We start from the raw sequence: 23,795 nt of genomic DNA on the forward strand, positions 1-23,795 counted from the left end.
CTCTGTAACATAATGTGTTGCATTTCTTTAAGAGAGTCGAGTAGAGAATCCGGATCTCTATATTCATTGTCATAGAGGACTCTGGGTGAGGATAAAGAAACTCACATAGGTTACTTACTAAATGTCTCTTGAGTGAATTACTGAATGAGTGAATGAATGAATCATAAACTAACTGCTTCTCACTCTTCTGTAGCTTTGGATAAACTCCTTTTCAATGATGTCCACTGAGCGGATCCAGTCACGCAAACTCCCAGAAGACAGATTGGACAAGCGAGACACACACAGCAACCACTTGGGTAAATGTCATGGGGCTGATGTCAATGGCCACTGTGGGAATCAGCGGTCTCCTCTCCAGCTATAAATGCTGCCCATTGGCAGCTTTCAATGGAGAAAAAGTGAGGCCCTGTGAAACCTGATAGACTGTGCCTTCTGGTGACAGAGCCATTGCCAGATGGACAGACAAAAAGTATTTGCTCCTGCTGGGCTCAGCATGTAAATATTAGCTGAAGCTCTAGAGGGAAATTAATTAGAGGCAAAAAAAAAAGAAGAACGAGGCATTGTTCTCCTCTCTGATCGGAAAAGAGTCACGGTCTCAGCATTTGTAAAGCAATAAACCGAATGTGGCATTATAGCCTGCTTCCAGTATTTACTTGTATGCATGCACCCCATGTGCGGTTTCAATAAAATATTTCAAATATCTCTTTTTGCCTATCAAGACAGAATTTTAAACAGTTTTTTTCAGCTTTATTGTCAATCTGTTTCCTTTCTAGAACTGACTTTTTACATAACCTTTGTAATGAAAATACCAGAAGCATCTCTGCCTCTCCCCATTTCTAAAAATGAGATGCTCACACTTTTGATCGATGTGCCTCTTGCATATTCATAGTCCTGGTTTATGCTCCTCTTTGGTTATTACCCGCCTCTGCCCCCTCCCCATTTGCCATCAAGATAGTTTATGTTCAGAGATTTCTCCAAAATTGGAAAACACAAAAGGCGCAATTTAAGTAAAAGTCAAAATTGAAGCAAAATCCAGGCTCAGGAAAAAAACATCATGGAGGTAACATGTCCCATAGATTGGGTTCACATGGGTCAGTGCTCTCCAAGAGGATCCATCCATGGGGTCCTGATCCACTTTCATCTTGAGGACACTAACTAAGATCCTCAGTCTTGTGGTATTATTCAGGAGAGACATCCCATTTGTTTCCTTCTAATAATTACAGAATAACAATCTTAAAGTTGAAAGAAATCTGTACCATCTACTACAACCCAAAACAGAACAAGAATTCCTATTACAGCCTCTAGTGAGAGGGAATCCTGAGTCTCCCCAGGCAGCCTACTCAACTTTGGGATACTTCTAATAGTTAGGACTTTTTTGGTTTCTGTTTCCAATATTAAGTTTCAATGACTGTGTGTCTGTTTCCCCATCTGTCTCTGTTTCTCTGTCTCTCTCCTTCTCCCCCCTCTCTGTCTCCATCCCTTTGTGTGTGTCTTTCTCATAGTCTTTCCCTGTTTCTCATCTCTCTTTCTCTTTCTTTCTCCATGTCTCTGTGTCTGTGTCTCTCTATCTGTTAATACATCCATGCATCTATCTATCTATCTATCTATCTATCTATCTATCTATCTATCTATCTATCTATCTATCTATCTATCTATCTATCCATCTGTCTATCTGCCTACCTGTCCATCCGTCCATCCGTCCATCCATCTATCTATCTATCTATCTATCTATCTATCTATCTATCTATCTATCTATCTATCTATCTATCTATCTATCTATCTCTTTATCTATCTATCTATCTATCTATCTATCTCTTTATCTATCTGTCTGTCTATCTGTCTATCTTTCTATACATCTATCTATCTTTCTCCATCTTTGCATCTTCTCTCCATCTCTCCCAGTTCTCTGGAACCAAACCGAAGAAACATAATGTTTCCTTCATATATTAAATTTTCAAATACTTGAAGACAGCTCCCATGTCTCTCTCCAGAGTCTTCTCCAGGCTAAATATGCCAAGTTCCTTCAGCCAGTTCTCATATGACTTAGACTCAAGAGCCTTCATATCTTGGCTGTTCGATTGCTTATCAATGCCCTTTTGAAGCCATGATCAGAGCACCTAACACAACACTTCAGATGTGGTCTGATTAGGACTGAATACCTCAGCCAGACTATCTATCACTGACCTATGTCTGAAAGCTCTTCTCCTGAGGCATCTACTTTTTTCAGTTGTATCTCACTGCTGGCTCAGAGTGAACTGTGTAGTCCACATAAGGCTCCCAATGTTTTTTCAACACAATCACTTTCTGACCAAATATCCACTGTTTTGGACTCATGGAGTTAGTTTTTTTGTACACAAGCAGAAGACTTTATATTTATCTTGACTCAGTTTCCAATTCAGCCCAATTTTCTTACCCAGGGGTTCTCAAACCTTTTGGTCTCAAGGCCCCTTTATACTCTTAAAAATTTTTGAGATCACCCCCACACAGAGTTTGTTTATGAGTGTTATGTCTATTTCTATTTACTTTGTTAGATTTATCATATTATAAATGACAATATCTTAGTATTATTATGAAAATAGCATTGAGGTCATGGATCCCTCTGAAAGGTCTCAGGAGGTCTCTTGGAGTGCCCAAATCAACTGCTGCTCTAACCTATGAAGATCATTTTGTACCTTGAGTCTACCATTCAGAGGGCTGGCTTTCCCTTTCAGCTTTGGATCATTTGCAAATGAGTTGGGAATACAATCTATCTGCTTATCCAAGTCATTGATAAAGATGCTAATAGCATAGCTAAACCCAGATTCCTGGAGCTCTCTACTAGAGACCTCTATTAGACTGGGAACTCCTTGTGAAAAGTTTTTTGCCTTTCTTTGTATATGCAACACTTAGCACAATGCCTAGCATAGAGTAGGTGCTTAATAAGTGATGGTTGACTTGATATTGATGTTGAAGCATTAATGATGACTCTGAATGTGGCCATTGGACTAGTTCTAAATCTGTGTCTCCATCATCTCCCCTAGAGAAGCATGAGTCTCTTTATCAAAGACTCACGAAAAATCTACGTAGTAGAAAAGTAATGAGCCTGTCAAATCATATTCTCTTTTTTTAAAACCCTTAACTTCGGTGTATTGTCTCATAGGTGGAAGAGTGGTAAGGGTGGGCAATGGGGGTCAAGTGACTTGCCCAGGGTCACACAGCTGGGAAGTGGCTGAGGCCGGGTTTCAAATCATATTCTTTTTTAAAAAACTCTTATCTTCCATTTTATGCTCTTATATTATTCCATCAATACTACAAATTGGTTCTAAAATAGAAGAAGAGTAAGGGCTAAGAAATGAGAGTTAAATGACTTGTCCAGGATCATACGTCTAGGAAGTATCTGAGGCCAAATTTGAACTCAAGACCTCCCATTTCTAGGCCTGGCTCTCTCCACTGAGCCACCTAGCTTCCCCCACACAGCCTTCTTGATGTAATCATTCATATGGGGTCCCTGTAATATGTTTCCCTTTCTACACATTCACCAACCATTTCTTTAGTCATCTGGTCTATAATATTTTCCCTTTCAGCTGAGTCATTGCCTGACTACCTACATCCTCAGTTCTAGGATATCCTAAAAAACAATAAAACAACAAAATCTCCTTGACTTTATCACTCTTCCAAGTTATATCAATCCTCCCCTTCATTACAAATCCAGCCTGGAGGCCTCCATCTCCTCACTCCACCCCTCCCTCAGCCCCTTGCAAATGGACTTCCATTGCCCTAAATTCTACCAGAATCTGAGGTGGGCCACCAATGGCCTCTTGCCACCATCCCCTCCACACTTTAACTCATTTTCCTGGCGATCTGTAGGAAATCTTATCTTCAGGATCCTGCCCATTGCTTTAGAGTCTGTCGAGATCCTTTTGGATCCTGAATTTGATCCAGAACATCCTTCCCAGCTGGGTAGGATACAAAAAGATTCACATCCAGCCGTCCTTCCCAGCTTTGTGCTCTCCGCAGACCTGACACTTCTGATGTCTGTGACCTCATCCAAGTCATTGATAAAAATGCTGAGTAGTGCAAGGCTAATGTTGAGTCCCCGAGGCATCCCTCTTCACTCCATTTCTCCTTCTAGCCCCACTGGCCAGAGTTTACGTCACTCCATTAATAACTACACTTTGAGTTAGGTCATTCACCCTATTCCAAAGCCATCAGATTGTCTTGTCGTTTAGCCCACATTTCTCCATCATGTCCACGATGGTATCGTTAGAGACTTTGTCATTTACTTTTCTGAAAGCATCTGGCAAAGGCTCTCATCACTGTCCTCCCTAATCAATTCTTCACATAACTGCAGTTATTCTTCCTAATGCACTTGTCTGGTCATCTCCCTCTACTGATCAACAGCTTTCAATGACTCCCTAGTGTTGAGAAATCAAATACAAACTCCTTCTTCCAGCACTCAAGGCTGCCAACATTCTGTCTCTAGCCTTTACCACCCTCCGTTCACAGTGGACCCCACTGTGTATCTTATATCATAGCCACGCTGGCCTCCCAGTTATTTGTGTATTCCTGATATTCCAATGTCATCCTGCATTCTCCTTCTTCCATAAGTTTGTTCAGGTTATTTTATGTGCCTCGAGTGCTTGCCTTCTTATCTCTGGCCAGTGAAATCCTGCACTTTCTATCAGACTCAGTACAAGTACAACCTTCTGTGTGAAGACAAATGTCAACATTTCCTCCTCATATTTCCTTGAGCACTTATTGGACTACATATATATGCCTATCTTGAATAAAATATAATTGTTGTTGTTTTATAGAGGCAGTACAGTGTAGTGAATATAGAACTCTTCTCAGCCTAGAAGACTTCTGTTTAAATTCCGCCTCTGTGGGGGCAGCTGGGTAGCTCGGTGTATTGAGAGCCAGGCCTAGAGATGGGAGGTCCTGAGTTCAAATCTTGCCTCAGACACTTCCTAGCTCTGTGACCCTGGGCAAGTCACTTCACCCCCATTGTCTAGCCCTTACCACTCTTCTGCCTTGGAGCCAATACATGGTATTGACTCCAAGGCGAAAAGTCAGGGTTTTTCAAAAAATAAAAAAATAAAATAAATAAATTCCACCTCTGAGAGTCAATCAATTAGAGTTTATCAAGTACTTACTATGTGTCAAGCACTGACTTGTGACCTTGGGCAAGTCATTTAAACTGCTAGTGCAGTGAATATGCTAACCTACATTAATAGTCAGAATTTCTTCATCCCGTAGCTCATTCTATGAATGAGACCTGCATTAGTAGCCAAAGTTTCTTCATCTAGTTCATTCTCTCCATGAAGTCCCAGATTGTCTTCTTTTCTCTACTTATTTTATTTCTTCCCCTTCTTTCATTAAAATTTGAAAGGAAGAAAAAACTCCCCCATTTTTTCATTGTTGCATCCCCAGCATTTTATTATTAGCACAATACCTATAAGACCACAGATTATGAACTGAAAGGAACTCTAGGGATCAATGAATCTAATCCTCTCATTTTACAAGTAAGAAAAATTTGTCTCAGAGAAGATGTGACTTACCCAGGATCACATAACTGCTAAATGTCTCTGGCAGGATTTAAATGCAGTTTTTCTTAGTTCTAAGTCCAGCATGTTATCCTCCATGTCCCCTAGCCATTGCTTTGCAATATTTAAGCTACGTTGAACCTAGAAGAAATGACAGAATTTCAACTGGTAGAGAAGAGAAGGGAGAGTGTTCAGACTTGGAAAATGACATGAGTGGAGGACCAAGGCCAGGAATGTTGGGATTTGGTTGGATTCATTAGTGATAGAGTCTACTCATGATACACCTTAAATAGACAATGGGAGATGGGATTGAAAAAGCAATCAGGAGGCAGGATGTCAAGGAAGAAAATGTCCACGATGAAAAAGGAATCTTAGGAAAAGATTAATCTCACATCTGTGTGTAAGATAGATTAATGGTAGTATGGATAGCAACAGACTAGTTACACAGCCCTGGACACTATGCTAGAAGCCAAAGGCTGGCTTAGTTAAGCTCAGAAAGACCAATCCCACAAGGCAAGAATAGACTTTTGGCCACAGCAGTCTATGAGGCCACTGAGTGGGACTCAGAAGACTGCAATATGCATCAGTGGAGAAAATAATGTCATGGTAAAAGTCTCATCTTTGAGATATACAGATAAAAACCATAAGTCCTAGCAGGCTACTAATGTCAGGCATTTTAAATATCCTCTTAAGTTAGGCCAGATTAAAAATGAGGCCATTTCCTAGCACTGAATTGAGACCTGGTCCAGGACTCCATTTGGGGTCTTGGGGTATCTGTCTCAGAGTGAGTCTAGTTGTGTTGTGTCCTTGGAGAAGACTTAGGATTTGGACAGCTCCCTGGTCTCAGCTGTCCATGAACTGCAGAACTAGACTGAATATTGAGATATTTATTAATGGTTGGGAACCATCCATGATAATGATATTTGCCCCCATGAAACTCTATATGAGCTCAGCTGAGACATCATCCCTCTTATAGTAAGGATACATTAATAAGGAGACTCGATATGTAACAGGACGAACCGGAGACAGGCAAAACAATTAGGATGCTATTTCGATGGTCCAAGCAAAAAATTGGCTGGAGAGTCAGAGCACCTGGGTTCAAATCTTGTCCCTGACACTTACTCCCTGTGCATAGTACTTGGCATGTAGTAAATGCTTAATAAATTCTTGTTAACTTGACTGATCATGTGAAATGGGGCAAGTCATATCAACTCTCGGCCTCACTTATCACATCTATAAAATGAGAGAGTTTTGATTTATATATAGTCAAAGAAACAGGATTTGGTGACTGGTTGAATATGAGGGATAAATTAGGAAGAAATGTATGCTTTATGTATTTCCTTATCTATTATATGAGGCAACTTTATGTATTATGGAGTCTTTGTATTTCATGTTTTCTATAAAGTAGTTTTTTATTCTTCATTTAACAAACCCTAATTTTTTTTAAAAAAGTATTTTCCATACACCCATTAGAATAGAAGAAGGTAATTGCATATGAGTACATTAGTCTCTAATGCTTTTTTAAAAAGTATTGGATACATTCACCCTGTTACTTTCAAAGCTGTCCTGCTCATCTGTGTTTCCTTTTGAGTTGATTTTTTATAGCAAGAAAAACACAGAATACTCAGAAGCCTTAAGGCTCGCTCAAAGAGAAGGCAATGATAACAGGGAGATAAAGAGATGGGGAGGGCCCATAAATACTAGAAACCATTCTTTCATCATGTAGTTAATTACAGCTTCAATCACATCTTCCAATCCGATGCTTTTTACACCCTTCCCTTTCCCTATACCCTGCAAAAAATAAAAATAAAAGCAATCTACAAGAGACTTTCTGTCCCACATTGCCAATGTTCTCTTTGTGACCAGTTAGATGGGATTCCATTTTTTCTTCCCTTGTCAAATGCAGATGACATTTCTGAGCAGTTTATTATGAGTTGTGATATTAAAAAACAGCCAAGGAAGGGAAAAACCATTCAAGGCGCCCTGAACCCTGACTCAGAGCAAAAAAAGCCACGGAGAAAAGATGCACATGCACTACATATTCCTCCTTTTATGACAGGTAACTCAATACTGTCCATTATTCCATCTGTAAAATGGGGTCAATTTGATGCTAGAGAAGAAGGGTCTTGGGCTTCAGCTCTGGTGGGTGTGGGCACTAAGTGGGTCCTGGACAAGAAGGAAATATAAATACAGGGTAAGAGCTGTGGGATCAGCTTTCCATCATGGGTTGAGCTTTAGGAACAGGAGATGCTTCTGGGATTGGAATGAAGGGAAAGGGCTGGAGAGAATGACAAGAACTTGTGTAGCTATGGCTTAGGGTCAAAGATCTGGAGGTAAAAGAGACCTTGAAGGTCACTAAGTACAATCTCTCTCCCATTGTTTTTCAGATAAGGAAATGGAAAGGTTAAGTGATTTTGCTAGTCACACAGTTAGAAAGTAAGAAGCAAGATTCAAACCCAGTTCTGTATTTTAAGTCCAGAACTCTATCCAAAATACCATCTTGCATAATACAAAGGAATCATTGCTGAATACAGAGACTGAGGACATGAGTTTGAATCTCACTCTGCCAGTTACTACCTGTGTGACCATAAGTAAGTCACTTAACCTCTGTTTCCTCATCTGCAAAGTGAAAGTGTTGGGCTTAGCCTTTTCTGGGTTTAGAATCCCTTTTGCACTCTGCTGAATCCTTTGAAATCTTTCTCAGAAAAATATTTAAGGTTCATATTATAAAATTCCTGAGAATATAAAGGAAACTGATTATAGTAAAATATTGTCATCAAAATTACATTTAAAAAGCAAACCGCCCAGACCCCAGGTTAGGAACCCTCGAGCTAGAGAGTCATGGAGCTTCCTCCAAGGTCTGCAGCTGTCATCCTGCTTTTGAGTATTTGCTTTTGTGTGAGCATCATGTGTATGTATGTGTGTGTGTGTGAGAAAGAGAGAGAGAGAATGGGAAGGGGTGGAGGAGGAGGAGGAGGGAGGGAGGGAGAGAGAGAGAGAGAGAGAGAGAGAGAGAGAGAGAGAGAGAATGGGAGAGAGGGAGAGAGAGAATGGGAGAGAGGGAGAGAGAGAGAATGGGAGAGAGGGAGAGAAGAGAAAAAGAGAGAGAGAATGGGAAAGGGAGGAGGAGGAGAAGGAGAAGGAGGAGGAGGGAGAGAGAAAGAGAGAGAGAGAGAATGGGAGGGGGTGGGAGGGGAAGAGAGGGGGAAGAGAAGAGAGAAAGAGAGAGAAAATAGGGCAGAGGGGGGCAAAGAGGGGGAGGGGGGACTACTCCGGGGTACTATCAGCACCAGACAATATGCACCTCTGAGTTGTTTTGTGGGAATATGTGTGAGTGTGGGATGTGACCTTTTCTCTTCTCTGCCCCCTGGCCCATGCAGGTGTTCTTTCAGAGCATTTGACAAAAAGATGCGACATCAACGAGAACCCACCGAAGGGCAAACTGAGTCCAGCTTTTCATAGCAGTGACCTGGAGCAGAAAAAGCCAAGGAGAAAGGACACACCTGCTCTACACATGTCGCCTTTTGCAGCAGGTAAAAGAGCTGGGGCAGAGGATTGGGAAGGCCACAACCACCACCTTGCCAACAGCCTGGCCATCTGGAGGGGCCAGAGACACAGCCTTCACCTGGGGTCACCGGGGTACAGGGCAGAGCTGATGCTGATCGTGGGCTTCCCACTCCTTGCTTATTTGTGACTTTGTCTCCACTTTTGCAAGGGCCTTGGCTCAAGTCAGTTGGTCCTCTCATGGTATGGGAAGGTGGGCACCTCGTAAAGCTGCTCATGAGTAAATATATACATATATGAGTTAATAAATATATAGAGGTAGAGGGATTTTTTAGTGTTATAGAAAAGTAGACACTTTGTAAAGCTGCTTTGGAAAAATCCATACATCCATATAGTATACATAGATAATATACATAGGAATATATATTCAAAAGCAACTTCACAAAGTGCCCATTTTGCTATGACATGAGAAGACACTAATTTATAGACACCTATATTATCCTCTCTCTATGCACAGATGCATACTATTACTATAGCTAATTTTTTTAACCCCTTACCTCCTGTCTTAGAACAAATTCTGTGTATTGGCTCCAAGGCAGAAATACAGTAAGGGCTGGGCAATGGGGGTTAAGTGACTTGCCCAGGGTCACACAGCTAGGAAGTGTCTGAGGTCAGATTTGAACCCAGGACTTCCTGTCTTTGGGCCTGACTCTCAATCTACTGAGCTACCTAGTTGCCTCTTATTAGTTACTATTAATAGTAATGGCACATATATGAAACTTGGAGTTTTTCCGGTGATTCACATGCATTACTTTTTGCTTCACCTTCACATACATTATCTCACTATCTGGTATAGTGATAACCAATCAGACCTGCAAAGGACCCAGGCATTGATTCTCCCCAGATTCTCCAATGGCTTTCCCATTTCTTGAAAGGGTTGATACCTATATTTATGGTTTAGAGATGCACAAAGCAGACTCATTTAGTGCAAGCCCTTCTTTTAAAAGTGAAGTAACTGAGGCTCATGTCAAAGGGCTAATGTCTGAGGCAGAATGTGAAACCGACTCCAAATCCTGACTCCAAATCCAGTCTTTTTTCCACTCTACCATGTCACCTCTAGTAAAAGTAATTTACTTACCCAGGATCACACAACTAGTAGGTATCAGGGATAGGATATGAATGCAGATGTTCCTGACCTCAAATTACATACTGTTTCTCCTCACCATGTGGTCTATGCTTGGCCTCCATCTCTACCTCAGTACCACTTTGGAGTCTGACCCTAGCACAGAAGGCACCAATGGGGGAGCTTTTGCCTTATCTTGCTTAGAACCAGACATCCATGACATTCACCAGTCTTCTCCACACCATTCTATGATAGAAAGTGCATATTCCTCTCTTTCCCCCATATTTACTCTTTAAATGTTTTCTTCCCTCATTAGAATGTAAGTTCCTTAAGGGCAAGAGCTGTCTTTTTTGCTCAGATTTGTATCCCTAGCAGAGTGCCTGGCACATAAATGTTCTCTCTCTCTCTCTCTCTCTCTCTCTCTCTCTCTCTCTCTCTCTCTCTCTCTCTTCTCACTCTCTTTTTCTCTCTCTTTCTCTCTCTCTTTCTCTCTCTCTCTCTCTCTTCTCACTCTCTTTTTCTCTCTCTCCCTCTCTCTTTTTCTCTCTTTCTCTTTCTTTCTCTTTTTCTCTCTTTCTCTCTGTCTCTCTCTCTCTGCCTTTCTGTCCCTCCATCTCCAACTCTTACTCTGTGTGTGTCTATCTCTACATTCAATCTCTTGTCTTATATAGAGATTCTAAAATGAGAGTATGATGCATTTGACAGCATCAGTGCCTTGTAACCCAAGCAGGGAGTGATTACAGGATCTGTCAAGAGTTCAGCTTATAGCACATTGGAAAACCCAATGAGTGGACATTTTCCATATAACTTAGCAGTTCAGAACTACAGCCAAGAACAGAAGCAGTTTCACCTATTCCAAACACAGCATTGCATGTAGAAATCAAATGCAGAAAATTAATTCAGCTCCAAGGTTCACAGACATAGGGCTGGAAAGGTCCTCGTTGGTCCCTTATTTTACAGATAAATATACCAAGGCTCAGAGAGCCCAGGTACTTGGCCACAGTCCCATCGATCATCTCAAGATCCCTGGTTTTTCCAGCTTTCTCCATTATGCAACTCCCCAATTCAATCTAATTAGATTCATTTCCATTCAATGTGCTGAGGACTGGTTGGTCCCTTTAACTCCCACCTGTAACACTAAAGGCTTACCTGCAATATATGTTTAAATGTCTCCTAGAGGACCAGAGAAGGAAGGGCCTTCCTGTCTTTTAATTTACACTGCTTTGGAGCATGTCCTTGGTGGATTTCTTAATGTTTTGCCCATTGTGATAGAGATTCCAAACAGTATATATGGACGAAAGGGGGCTTACGGTCATGGCAGTGTCTGTTTGAGAATTTGCAGGAGAAGATGGTAGAGGTTCTCATTGAAAGCTTAGATGGATCAGATGGACCCCAGCTTGGACTGGGTAGTCCCCAAGGACCCTTCCAGCTAAGAGATTCTCTGGGTCCGTGACCTTCTGTCACTTTATACTCACCTATACCAAGCCAAGCACTTCTTCCTTCCCTCAGATCCTCAACTCTTGACTTACTCTTTATGTCTGTGGCTACATTTCATCCCCATGTCACTCTCCTGGGGATCCCCTTTGACTCTTCATTTTTCTTCCTCTGCCTCTACCCCAACCCCATCTCATTCATCCTTCCCCTTTTCTCCATTCCCAAAACCTTCCCCACACTTCATTCCGAAAATAAATTCTTGTGACCATTTTATTATTGAACAAGCTGCTGAACAGATCTCACCACCTCCATCTCCATCTCCCCCAAGTTTCCCCCCTCATATTTCTCTATTTCATATTCTCAAGTCTCTCCTGGGTTTCTCTGACTCCTTACTATCTCCTGAAAACACTGAAACTCTTTCAGCTGGAATCAAAGACTATCTGTGGTCTGGTGCCTGCTGGCCTTTCTAGCCTTTCCACTTCTTCTACCTGCCCTTGCCCTCTCCAGGATAGAGATTGGACTTGTGATTTGTGCCGGGAGGAATTTCCTTTACCCATATGAGGATGTACCTTCTCTGCAACATAAGTCTCAGCAAGTAGCCTGGGATACAGAGACTTTACATGACTTGCCCAGGGTCCCACAGCCAAGACAGGTGCATCACACAGGGCTTCCTGGTTTCGAGCTCTCTCCTGTCTTACAGGTCCTACTAGGTTTTCTCTCCCCTAAAACAGGCCCATCATAAATGTTGGTTGAATAAATGAAGTCATCAATAAAAGCTAAAAGTGATAAGAAATGGCAGGTTATATCTGACTAAAGATAGTAGCTTCCATTTTGACGGCAACTTGAGATTTTCAAAATCTTTTCCTTCCTTCTACTCATTTGACCTTCATAACACTCCATGAAATCGATGTTATTGCCTCCATTTTATTGATGATGAAATGGAGGCTCAGAGAGGAAAATTAAGCAGAGGCCACATTGCACAGAGCCCTGGGCTGGCTTCAGGAAGACAAGTTCAAATCTAGCTCAGACACTTCCTAGGTGTGGGGACCCTAGGCAAATCATTTAACCTCCATTTGCCTCAGTTTCCTCATCTATAAAATAGGGGTAGGAAGAGTACTTCCCTTTCAGGATTGTTGTGAGGCTCAAATGAGATAATATTTGTAAAATGCATTTGGTGCCTGGCACACAGTAGGGGCTGTCAAAATGCCAGCTATCATTAGTACAAAAACATGGGCCTCCCTGATTCCCAGGCCAGTACTCTCTTCTACCACACCATGCTGTCTGAATTACCTTGACTTCTGCTTGAAATCACCCCCCTTTATAAACCCATTCCTGGTTTTGATCAAGGGAATAAATGAGAATCCTGGCTATGGATAGAAACCCCTTGGCCAGACATCAAAAACACTAAGGGTGTCTCTCCCCCAGCCCAGGCATCCCTAGTCATCCTGATGTTGGTCTTGCCACTGGACTTCCAGGACTCTGGAAGAGAGAGTGAGGCCAAGAACTTGGTGCAACTCTGCCTTATTTAAATCCAGTTCACACACAAGTCAAGACATCATTGGTCCTCCTCAGAAATTGAGGATGAACAATAACACCAGAAATCCCCACAGAATGGTGGGGAGGGCACAAGTCTTGAGAAGGCAGGATCTCCTCCTCTCAACAGTGCCCCATTCCCAGTGGAGACCCATTTATTTGTCCTGTTCTCTTTCCCAAGCTAAATCATTGAGAGTTAAAGCATAGGACAGGGTAGCCTTTGTCCCTTCCTCCCCATCCATCTGTGGTTACTGCCTGGGGATGAGGGAGCTCCCCCTGCACTCAGACGATTTCTTTGTCACCTTGTTAAGGCCCTCAAAGCTCCTCCTGACTTCTGTAAGGTGACTTCAAAGTCCCAGCAGGAAAAAAAAGAATGAAGCTAATCCTCCACACTGTATTACTGATAGCCTACATTCTCCATCCAATGGCTCCACACAGCTGGTCACTCTGTGTCCTTCTCTCTTTCTCAACTCACTCTGATACAAGCACGCAGCCACCTGGGAAGATCCCATGAGCTGATTTAGATGGGGCCCAGCCTGGTGATGCTCTGGAGACCAAAACCAAGGAGGGCCTCCTTTGAAGGACTTTCTGTTCCATGTAGAAGAGGCAGCATCTGCGTGTTTGGGGTGGGGTGGGGAGGATCGAGAAAGGTTTGTGTAGGAGCTGATTCCATCTCTGTGCCATGAAGGAAGCACATCATTCTAGGAGGCAAAAGTGGCTATTGTATTCTGGAAATGAAGGACAAGACAGGCAAAGGCATGGAAGGGGGAAATTAGCCATCATGTACAAGGGGCAGCTAGCAAGCCAGTTTGACTGGAGGACAAAATTTCTTAAGGGGAGGAATATGAAAGGGGTTGGAGACTAGAAGGGTAAGTAGGAGGCAGATTGTAGAAAGTTTCAAATATCAAGCAAGAGCCTGGTGTCCACACTCAAGATTGGGGGAGACCATTTTCATATTTCCTGGCACATAGTAAGGGCAAAAAATGCTTTATCTTTCCATCTATCAATTTATCTAGCATCCAGCTAGCTACATCTGCCTATTAGGAGGTGATAGATTAATAGCTAGAAGCATTTTCAAAACCATCTAATTTAACCCCTCCACTTACAGATCAGTTATAGTCATGGTCAAGCCAACCTTTTTTAAGCACCCACTATGTGCCAGGCGCATGCGGGGGGGACACAGAGGAAGGCAAAAGACAGTCCCTGCTCTCAAGGAGCTCCCAGGCTAATGGAAGAGATGACATGCAAACCACTGAGTACAAACAAGCTGCAAAGGACAGAATTAAGATTAAGGCCTGGGAAAGGTTTCCTGCCATTTGATGGAAGCCAGAGAAGCGAGGAGATGAGGATGGAGAAGGTTCCATGAATCCCATCCTTTGCAGCTCCTGCTCCATCATCAGGGCTCTGGAAATATCCCTGGATCTCATGTGGAGGAGAGAGGCTTCCTTCAGCAGAAGGAGGAGGAGGAGGAGGAGCTGCATGCCTGGCCCCCGTGCAATGCCAATGCAGCGCTGGGTTTGTGCCCTCCCCAGGTCATGGCCTCCCCAAGCAGAATTTACTCTGTGTTGGGCCCCTTTTCAGCATTTGCAATGCCCTTAGCAGAAGAGTCAAGCCCTTTCTGAAGGTGGAGGTTTTGCTGCTCCTGGTTTTTTTTTTTTCTCTGTCTCTCTCATTATAAAAATCTGCTGATTCATAGAAATCCAGAGTGCCCATTTCCCTTGATTCTGGCATTTCCACATCCCCCTGGCACAAGACACGACCTAATCAGTGACCCAGCCAGAGAAGACACTTTTACAGAGCATAGACACTGGATCTATGCATCCATCTTGATGCATATGCAGACGTGGAAAGGATCCATGAGTTCTACACTGGAGACTCCCAGTGTGACAATTCCATCCTTCAATGCTAGGACTTAGTATAGGATTTATTAATCTGGGGTCCAGGAATTTGTTTGTTTTTTTTTTAATTTTGAAAACAATTTCAATATAAATATTTCCTTTGTAATCCTAGGGGCTTTATATTACTCACCAAAAAATATTATTCTGAGAAGGGATTCATGGGCTTTATTTACCAGGCTACCTCAGGGGTCCATGACATGCAAAAGTTTAGAACCTGGATCCAATGACATATTAGACAGTATGCTGGATTTGAAGTCAAGAAGACCTGAGTGCAGGACTTGGACAAGTCTCTTGGCCTCTGTGCTTCCATTTTCTCATCTTTAAAAGAGGTTTGGACAATGGGGTAAAGATAATTTTGAGAGACTTGAGAACTTTGACTGATGCAAAGGCAAACCATGATTTCAGAAGATCAGGGGGGAAGCAGGCTACTTCTTTCCTGACAGAGCAATGATGGACTCAGGATGCAATATGGGGCATGGTTTGGGGAATTTGTCTTAGTCGACTATTGATATTTCTTGCAAGGATTTTGTTTTTCTTTCTTTTCTTCCAGTGGGGGTTGGAAAGAGGAGAGGATGGAGAGGAATATTATTTTTTAAATTATAAAAAGGATTTTGGACTTGAGGATCTCTAGGGTCCCTTCCAGAGCTAAATATATCTAGAAACTAGCCCTGAGGCACATAGGGGTTAAGGGACTTGCCCAGGGTCATGTACTTAATAGGAGGTACCCTATAAGACAACATACAAGACCCCAATCCCATCTGCTGTATTTCCTTATTTCTACATTTACACACATTAACCAAAACCCCTGGCACCAGCACATTTGTATGCATAGACAGACACAATTCTATTTATTTATCCATCCACATTGTTCTATGATCCTGTTTTTTATTAGCATATTAACTGAAGTATTGTATTTCTGAAGAGCCTCAGAGTAGCTGAAGATTTGGCAGGAATGGAATTGCTAGCGATAATGATCAGAAAATGGCCTGAGGCAGATGTTCAAAGAGTTATCCATGGGTTCTAATAAGGGTGCAAAGAGGAACTTAGAAGCAAAAACACTCTAGAGATGCCTCCTCGTTAGCCCTCACCAAACTGAAAACAAGGCGCAGGTTCCCTCCCACCCATAAATCTCCTGCTAAGTACCCTCACTCTATGGGGCCAATGACCTCCCTCCCCCCCTGCAGCCTCCCCATCCCCCCTTGTGTTTCCCAGAATACCCTCCCCCAGGCACAGATTGTCTCCAGATCAGGGCCAAGCAAAGGTTCGTCCCCAAAGACCTCCAGCTGTCACCTCTCCCCATCCTGATGAATAAGACATATGGCACCCCGCTCTTCCTGAGTAGCTGTAGTTCATCTGATCTAGCCTGCTGAGCACAGCTCAAGGGCACTTCAGGCTCTTGGATTATTCTTGTGGGGGCAGAAGGAATTGATCCAAGATGGAAGTCCTTCATTAGATCTAGGAGGGTAATAGGGAGCCTTTGGAAATCTCAGCTGAAAAGCGAAGACTGTCCTTCATCATTCTCTACTAAGAATTATACACTAAGAATATTATATATTATTTATATACTAATTATATATGTGCTATATATAATTTATATACTAATTACATACTAAGAATTATGTACTAAGAATAAATACTAAGCTAAGAATTCTTAGACAGATGTTTTCAACGAATGTTTTATTGAGCCTTTTAAAAAGTCTTTGTCATTTCCTCAAGACACCTCAGCCCCCATAACGAAATTTTCTCTTATGACATAAATGCATAATTAAGGGTAGAAATCGAACATACTGGCCCTTTCAGAGAACCTACACCTCATTAGCAGCAGTGAATACGGTGCTGAAGCCGGAGTCGGGAATAATTGAGTTCAAATTCAGGCTCAGATTCTTACTAGCTGTGTGACACTGGCCAAAAGCTAAAGTGTTTGTGCCTCAGTTTCCTCATCTATAAAATGGGATTAAAAATAGCACCTACCTCCTAGAAGTTGTTGTCAGGATTGCATGAAAAAAGAATATGTAAAATCCTTTGCAGGCTGAAAAGCTTTTAATAATGCTAGCTATCATCCTCCTCCTTATCCTCATCATTCTATGCTTATAAATCCACTACCTTTTAACCAAGACTAGGGAAATATACTTCAACGTTGGTCCTCTGATACCAAGCTTGACCATTGATCAGCGTTCTACTGTCTTTCTTTTTTTTATCTGAAAATTTTATTTAATTAATTTATTTAGAATATTTTTCCCTTTCTCTCCCCTCCTCCCACCTACTGTCTTTCAAGGTTTTTTTTTTCCTTGTGTGGTTATTCTATTAGTTATTCTGTTGGTTCTCCTTACTTTGCTCTGCATCAGTTTGTTCAAGTCTTCCCATATTTCTTGGAATTCTTCATGTCTATTTCTTCCTTACAGCTCAATAATATTCCATTATTGTATTATCACTATTTGATCAGCCATCTTACTCTTGATGGTTGGATGGACACCAACTTTGGTGCATACAGATACAAAAATGCTGTTATAAATATTTTTTGCATCTATGGAGTGTTCCCCTAATTTTTCATCTCCTTTGGGTATATGTTTAAGAATATTACGATCTAAAAGTATATACAGTTTAATGACCTTTCTAGGTGAATTTCTGAGATTTTTTTCCCTCCAAAAGTGTTGAACCAATTCACTACTCAAACAGCAATACATTGGTGCCCATCTTCACTCAGTCTTAATTCTTTATTTATATAATTTTTATGTTTTTCCATCTTTGCCAATCAGATGACTGAGGACTGAGAAAATACAATTCCTTTCATTGCATTTGTCTTGCTATTAGCAATTGGTAGCATCTTTCATATCTTTATTATTATTATTCAAAGATGTTTTATTTTCCTGATTATATGTAACAGCAATTTTCAACACACATTTTCTGAAATGATAAGATCTGAGTTGTCTCTCTCCCTCCCTTCACTCTCCTCTCTTGGAGATAGTAAGCAATTTGATCTGGGATATGTATGTATGATCATGCAAAACTTACTTCCAGACTGGTCACTGCTATAGATCTTTCATATCCTGATAGTTTGACTTCCTCTTTGAAACTTACCTAGTCACCTTCTTTTTCCACTCATCTATTGGGTATTGATCACTTAGAAAGAATGACAGTTAACATTTGCTATAAATACAGCTGAAGCTGCATAAATGGAGATTTCGAACCTTGGATTTCATCCCCCACAAGTCCTTAGTTTTCCCAAAATTACTTTTAATCTCTCCTGCGTCTCCATGTTTGTGTGGTCATGTTATTGTTTTATATTTGGCTGTAACTCCTCCCTCTTCCTCTTTTGTTCCTGGGAGCAGGCTGGTTAGTAACCTTTTAGTTAGGTCTCTGTTCATTTATTATCAATAAAATATTCATAAATATAATATTTAATATTTTGCATATTAATTTTAATCTCTACAAAGCCTAGAGATTACAAGACTTTTTTCTTCCCAATAGCCCAGTGAGGTAAGTAGTACAAGTATTAGTCTCCTTTTACAAATTAAGAAACTATGGTTCAGAGTTGTATGACTTGCCCAAGGTCACACAGCTAGTAAATGGCAAAGCTAACACTTGGATCTACATTTCCTTTCTGGGTGTTTTTTTTTACAATACCAGGTAGGAAGTATTCTGTATGTCCATTTAACAATAGGATGAAAAGTGGGGCAGCTGGGTAGCTCAGTGGATTGAGAGTCAGGCCTAGAGACGGGAGGTCCTAGGTTCAAATCCGGCCTCAGACGCTTCCCAGCTGTGTGACCCTGGGCAAGTCTCTTGACCCCCATTGCCCACCCTTACCACTCTTCTGCCTTGGAGCCAATACACAGAAGTTAAGGGTTTAAAAAAATAAAGGAAAAAAATCAGTATCAATAGGATAAAAAGAAAATGAGTTGTCCTTCAAGATGCTGGCACTAGTAACCTACTTACAGATGAGTATGGCATTCTTTGTTTTCTAGTAATGATGTTGGTCTAGGGAGGGCAGTTTCATGCACTATAAAGAAGGCAAAATTTGAATTCAGGGGACTCAAGATGAGCCATTTGTGTTACTTTGGACAAGTTTCTTAACTTCTTTAGTTAACCACCATTTCTTCATTTACAAAATGAAGGGATTGGCCTCTGAAGGACCTTTAACTTGAAATTTATGTTGGAAGGAAGGGGAAAAAAAGGAAATTTAGGCTTAATGTAAGAAAAATCTCTTCACCCTCATCAGTGAAATAAGCTGTCTCAAGAGGAAATGGTTCATTTTCCCTCATAGGAGGTCTTCCTACAACAGCTAGATGGTGGCAACCAGATAGGCTAGAGAAGGAGGGAATCTGAGACTCTGATTCTATGAAGGCCCTACAGGAACGACACAGGTGAAAACCACTGTCTAGGATGCTAATGGAAGGAGAGAATGATTAGAGAGGATCCTGAGTCCACAGGTTTATAAAATTCTCTAGATCATAGTCCTAGAGCTGACAGTGACTTTTGAGGACATCCATCCCATCCCCTTCATTTATGGAGAACAAACCTGAGACCCAACTGGTTTAAGTGATCCACTTGAGGTTTCACAGGTGGTAAGTAGCAGAAGAAAGATGAAGATCAGGTCTAGAGGTCCGAAGGGAAGCATTCTAAGTTCAGCCCCCTCTCCTGTAATACACAGCCTTCCTTGGCCCAGGACTAGAGATACAATCTGGAAGAGGGGCTCCGGCTCTCCATGCCAAGGTCATGGGTGTCAGGGACCAAGTTCTCAGCTCTGACTTTATCACAGGGGACTCTTGGATTTTGTGGTACTTTGATCAGGTTGCAGGAATCCAGATCTTCTTATCTATGCCAAATTAACTGAAAGTGCACATCTGATGAGCTAGAAGTGAGGGGAGAGTCTAGCAAAGAATTTTAAGGTAGAACAGGTCTGCTCTACTCTAGTGTTATGTGAGGAAGCTAGGTGGCCCAGTGGATAGAGTGTCAGGATGCCCTGAGTTCAAAATCTGCCTCAGACACTTACTAGCTTGCCCTGGGTAAGTCACTCTCAGTCTCAGTTTCCTCATAAAAAATGGGGGATGATGATAATAGCAGCTATCACCCAGGGTTGTTGTAAGGGCAAAATGAGGTCCTGTTTCTAAAGCACTACTTAAATACAAATGTTTCGCATTATCTCCATCCCTGTCATCCTCATCTCTTGTTTCCAAAAAAGTGTGAACCCCTTTTCAGCTGGCACCAATGTGAACTGCCTCCCACTGAGTTCCAAAAGTGATTTGTGTAAAAGCTTTCATTTCAACCATGCTTTTGAAACTGTTTTTCTCATCCAATAAATATCAGCTAATTGGTAAAGATCCCACACAAACCAAGCAGGGACAGAATCAAATGACTAGTCATTAAGGCAGCCCTGCAGGTTCATTAATTTGCTTCCTCTTTGAATGGAGTCCAGTGTTGAAGAAAGGTCTCTTGTGGGGGTGTGGATTCTTTGTTCAACTAGGAGACCTCAAATCATGGAGGGAGAAAGGGAAAAGGGCAGCGATGCAGCTGGAGAAGATGGAGGGACCTGAGAGCCTGAGGAGTGACAGAGGGAAACACGATGGATGGAAGCAAAGCGACTTGGCCACCCATCAGTTTCCCTGCTCCTGCTCTCGGATGCATTTCCCCCTTTCACCAGAAGCAGTCAAACATGATACAGAACTTTGGCTGATTTCCAAGATGGTTCAGTGCAGTGAAAGCTGGAATTGCAGATTCAGACTTGGAGGGCATGTTAAGGGTGGAATAGACCAAGCCAATCGTTTTTATAGGAAGAAGAGACTGAGAGTCAAAGAGGGCAACTGGCTTTCCCAGGAACTTAGAATGACAGAGACAAAGGTACAAGCTAGACTTCCTGACTCTAGAGGAGTGGGCTTTCCCTTATCCTAGGTTAAATTTGTCCCATAAATACCAAAAATCAAAAAAGATAGACACACAGACACAGAGAGAGATGGCAATCATGTTCCCTAAAGTTTCTCATCCTCACCCTTATACAGAAGATGTCTAAAGGTATCTGATTCATCTCTCAGAAAACAAGCAATCAAACAAGCTTCTTTCATTGTGAAATGGAGCCCTCATTAGTTGAAGGCAGCTGAGCAATACAATGGATAGAGTGCTGGGCTTGGAAATCGGAAGACTTGAGTTCAAATCCTGCCTTGGACACTCAGTAGCTTATGGCCCTACTGCCAAAGATTGTTAGAGATCAAAATAAGATAACATTTGTCATTTACTTTGCAAGTCTCAAAGCAGTTTGCTAGCTAGTATTATCACTAGGCAATATGTTCCTGAAGTGAGATGTAAAAAGGATCTTTGAGGGCATCTAGTCCAAATGCTCATTTTATGGATGAGGAAATCAAGACAAGATAGCTTAGATGACTTGCCCAAATTCAAAAAGTTAATAAGTTTCAGGACCAAGATTCAAACCCTGAAGCCTTGACTCCAAATACAGTGCTCTTTCCACAGTACCACATTGTCCTACTATTGAGCTAACAAACCTCCTAGACCAGTGATGGGCAAACTACTGCCTGTGGACCAGATGTGGCTGCTGCCTCGAGGCATCATTCCTAACCTGATGAAAACAATGAGTAGGACACAATACAATGAAACTTTGAAAGAGTTGCCTTAGAAACAGACTGACAGAGGAACATTTCCTTTCCTTTGGCCCCCTCTTTACAAAGTTTGCCCATCACTGTTCTAGACTGATATTATTTATGCTGTGTTGCAAAGATCTTGTAATTTACTCATGAAACGTCCCTAATTCCAAATTTGTGTTTTGTCTTATTTTGTTTTATAGGTGTTAGGCTTCCCCATGAAGAAAGACATAAAGTGATTGTGGAAGATGAAGAAAAGGATGGAGAAAAGATTCCTATTTAAAGCATTTTTCCCTCCAAAAGTACTTATGGATTGGTTAAAATGGCTTTTAGTAGAGACATAGAGACATAGAATGTACATAAATGTCTTTCTTCTCCTGTTTTCCCATAGTCAGCCTTCCAGAGCTAGTCATCTTTGATTGAAATGTTTACATTTCAGATGGAAAGTAATTGATTTCCTTTTTCTATCTCCCTCTTCAATTGTATTGTTTCCCTATTCCAGAGACCCAGGATAAATATCACCTTCAATCTTGTTCTGACTTCCAGCCTCAACCATCACTTCTACCCTATTAATAACAGTTTGAAGGAGGATAAATTGAGGCCAGGTTTCTGGTGGAGAATGGAGCATTCAACCAATCCCCCCTCAGACCAAATCATTCACAGAACCAAGATAACAAGATAGATCCAATGGACCAACATTATTTTATGAGTGATGGGGCTAGTGTTGTAACATTGTGATGAGTGTACTGTAAGCTTAAAAATTAATATACAATATCTCCAAGTATTATATTTAATAAGATTTTTAATAATAACTTGAAATAAATTAAAATAAAAAGTCGGAGTAAAGAGGGAGCTAACCCAGCCATGGTCAAGAGAGAAGAGCCAGAGGGTGGAGTTACACACAACTTATTTACCAAACATGAGGACAAAATAGGGAGGAAGGGAAAAAGATTCTGGGAGATGAAGTCCAAGGGTTCAGGATTTCTAATTACACAGTACATATCTAACTCAAGACTAGGGCATCTCTTTAATGATGATCAGAAAACACCCACTAGAATTTAGAGCCAAACCCAACAGACACAGAACTTTGTACTCACTATCCCTAATTCCTAGAATGTTCCCCTTCCTCACCCCTGATTCTTAATTGCCTTGAATTCAAGACAGTTACTTTCCATCCACTCTTTATGCATCTTGTGTGAACCTAATTATTAGCATATTTTCTCCTACATTAGAATGTGAGCTCTTTGAGGGCAAGGATTATTTTATCTTTCTTTGTGTCTTTTTGGCTTAGTACAATGTCTGGCACATAGTAGGTGGTTAATAAATGTTTTTTTTGAGTGGCCAACAATATCTGATTAACTTCATAAAACAACTAACTTTATAATCTCCTACTAAATTCATGTCAAGAGGAGTCACTTGATCAATCAAAAGCATAAAAGAACTTCTCATGATATATGAGCCCATGAATGTCATCGATATCGATTGAGCTTTTATTTCTTTCCAGAGATTATGCACTGTATTAGGGAATGTATTGGTACATCTTTGTCTCTGTATTTGTACAGGGAATAACCCTGTACAATTCCTGGGAGATCTGGGGGACACAGAGAAGAGTAAGACATTTCCCTTTCCTTAAGAAGAAGATAAGACATACACAAAGAACTCTTAAAGCAAGCTTGATTGGGAAAAAATAACAAGAAAGATACAGAATGCCCTGGAAGATTAGGGAAGGAAGGAACGTCTACCCACGCCTTTGAACCCCTGTAAACCAAAGAGAATTTGCTTCTGCCACTGGCAATTCATTTCAGGGGAGTGAATGAATGAATAATTATTTACTGTGCATTTAAAATGTTCCAAATACTGTGCGAGGCACTGGGACACCTAAAACTGAGGCTAAGGCATTATTATATAAATGTGGTCTATCATTATTATAGTCATTATGTATTGGAAGTCCATTCTGAGATAATTTCTCCCTTCGTTTTAGAGCAAACATTTGCTGGAAAGAACACCCACTGACATCAAAGGAAATTGTACATACTTGTTCATTCCAAAAGAGGCCACTACCTTAATGAAAAGAATCCCAACTCTAATTGGTCAACTAAAGCAGGAAATTGCTCACCAAACTTGGGTTTCCATGAGGACAGGAGACAGGCGGTTTGTGAGACTTTGCTTGTACTTCAAAAACGCTAAGGAACACTCT

General features: G+C 41.3%; 1 protein-coding gene across 1 annotated transcript; it reads left to right on the forward strand.

Moving 5' to 3' along the window:
* Window positions 1-214: 214 nt before the first annotated feature.
* PPP1R17 (protein phosphatase 1 regulatory subunit 17) lies at window positions 215-9,213 on the forward strand. Its single transcript, XM_044675567.1, has 3 exons — window positions 215-296; window positions 7,426-7,578; window positions 8,900-9,213. Exons 1-3 carry the CDS (start codon window positions 215-217, stop codon window positions 9,211-9,213), a joined length of 549 nt encoding a protein of 182 aa, XP_044531502.1.
* Window positions 9,214-23,795: the final 14,582 nt, after the last annotated feature.

This window comes from Gracilinanus agilis, chromosome 1, assembly GCF_016433145.1.
Source record: "Gracilinanus agilis isolate LMUSP501 chromosome 1, AgileGrace, whole genome shotgun sequence".
Taxonomy (NCBI): Eukaryota; Metazoa; Chordata; class Mammalia; order Didelphimorphia; family Didelphidae; genus Gracilinanus; species Gracilinanus agilis.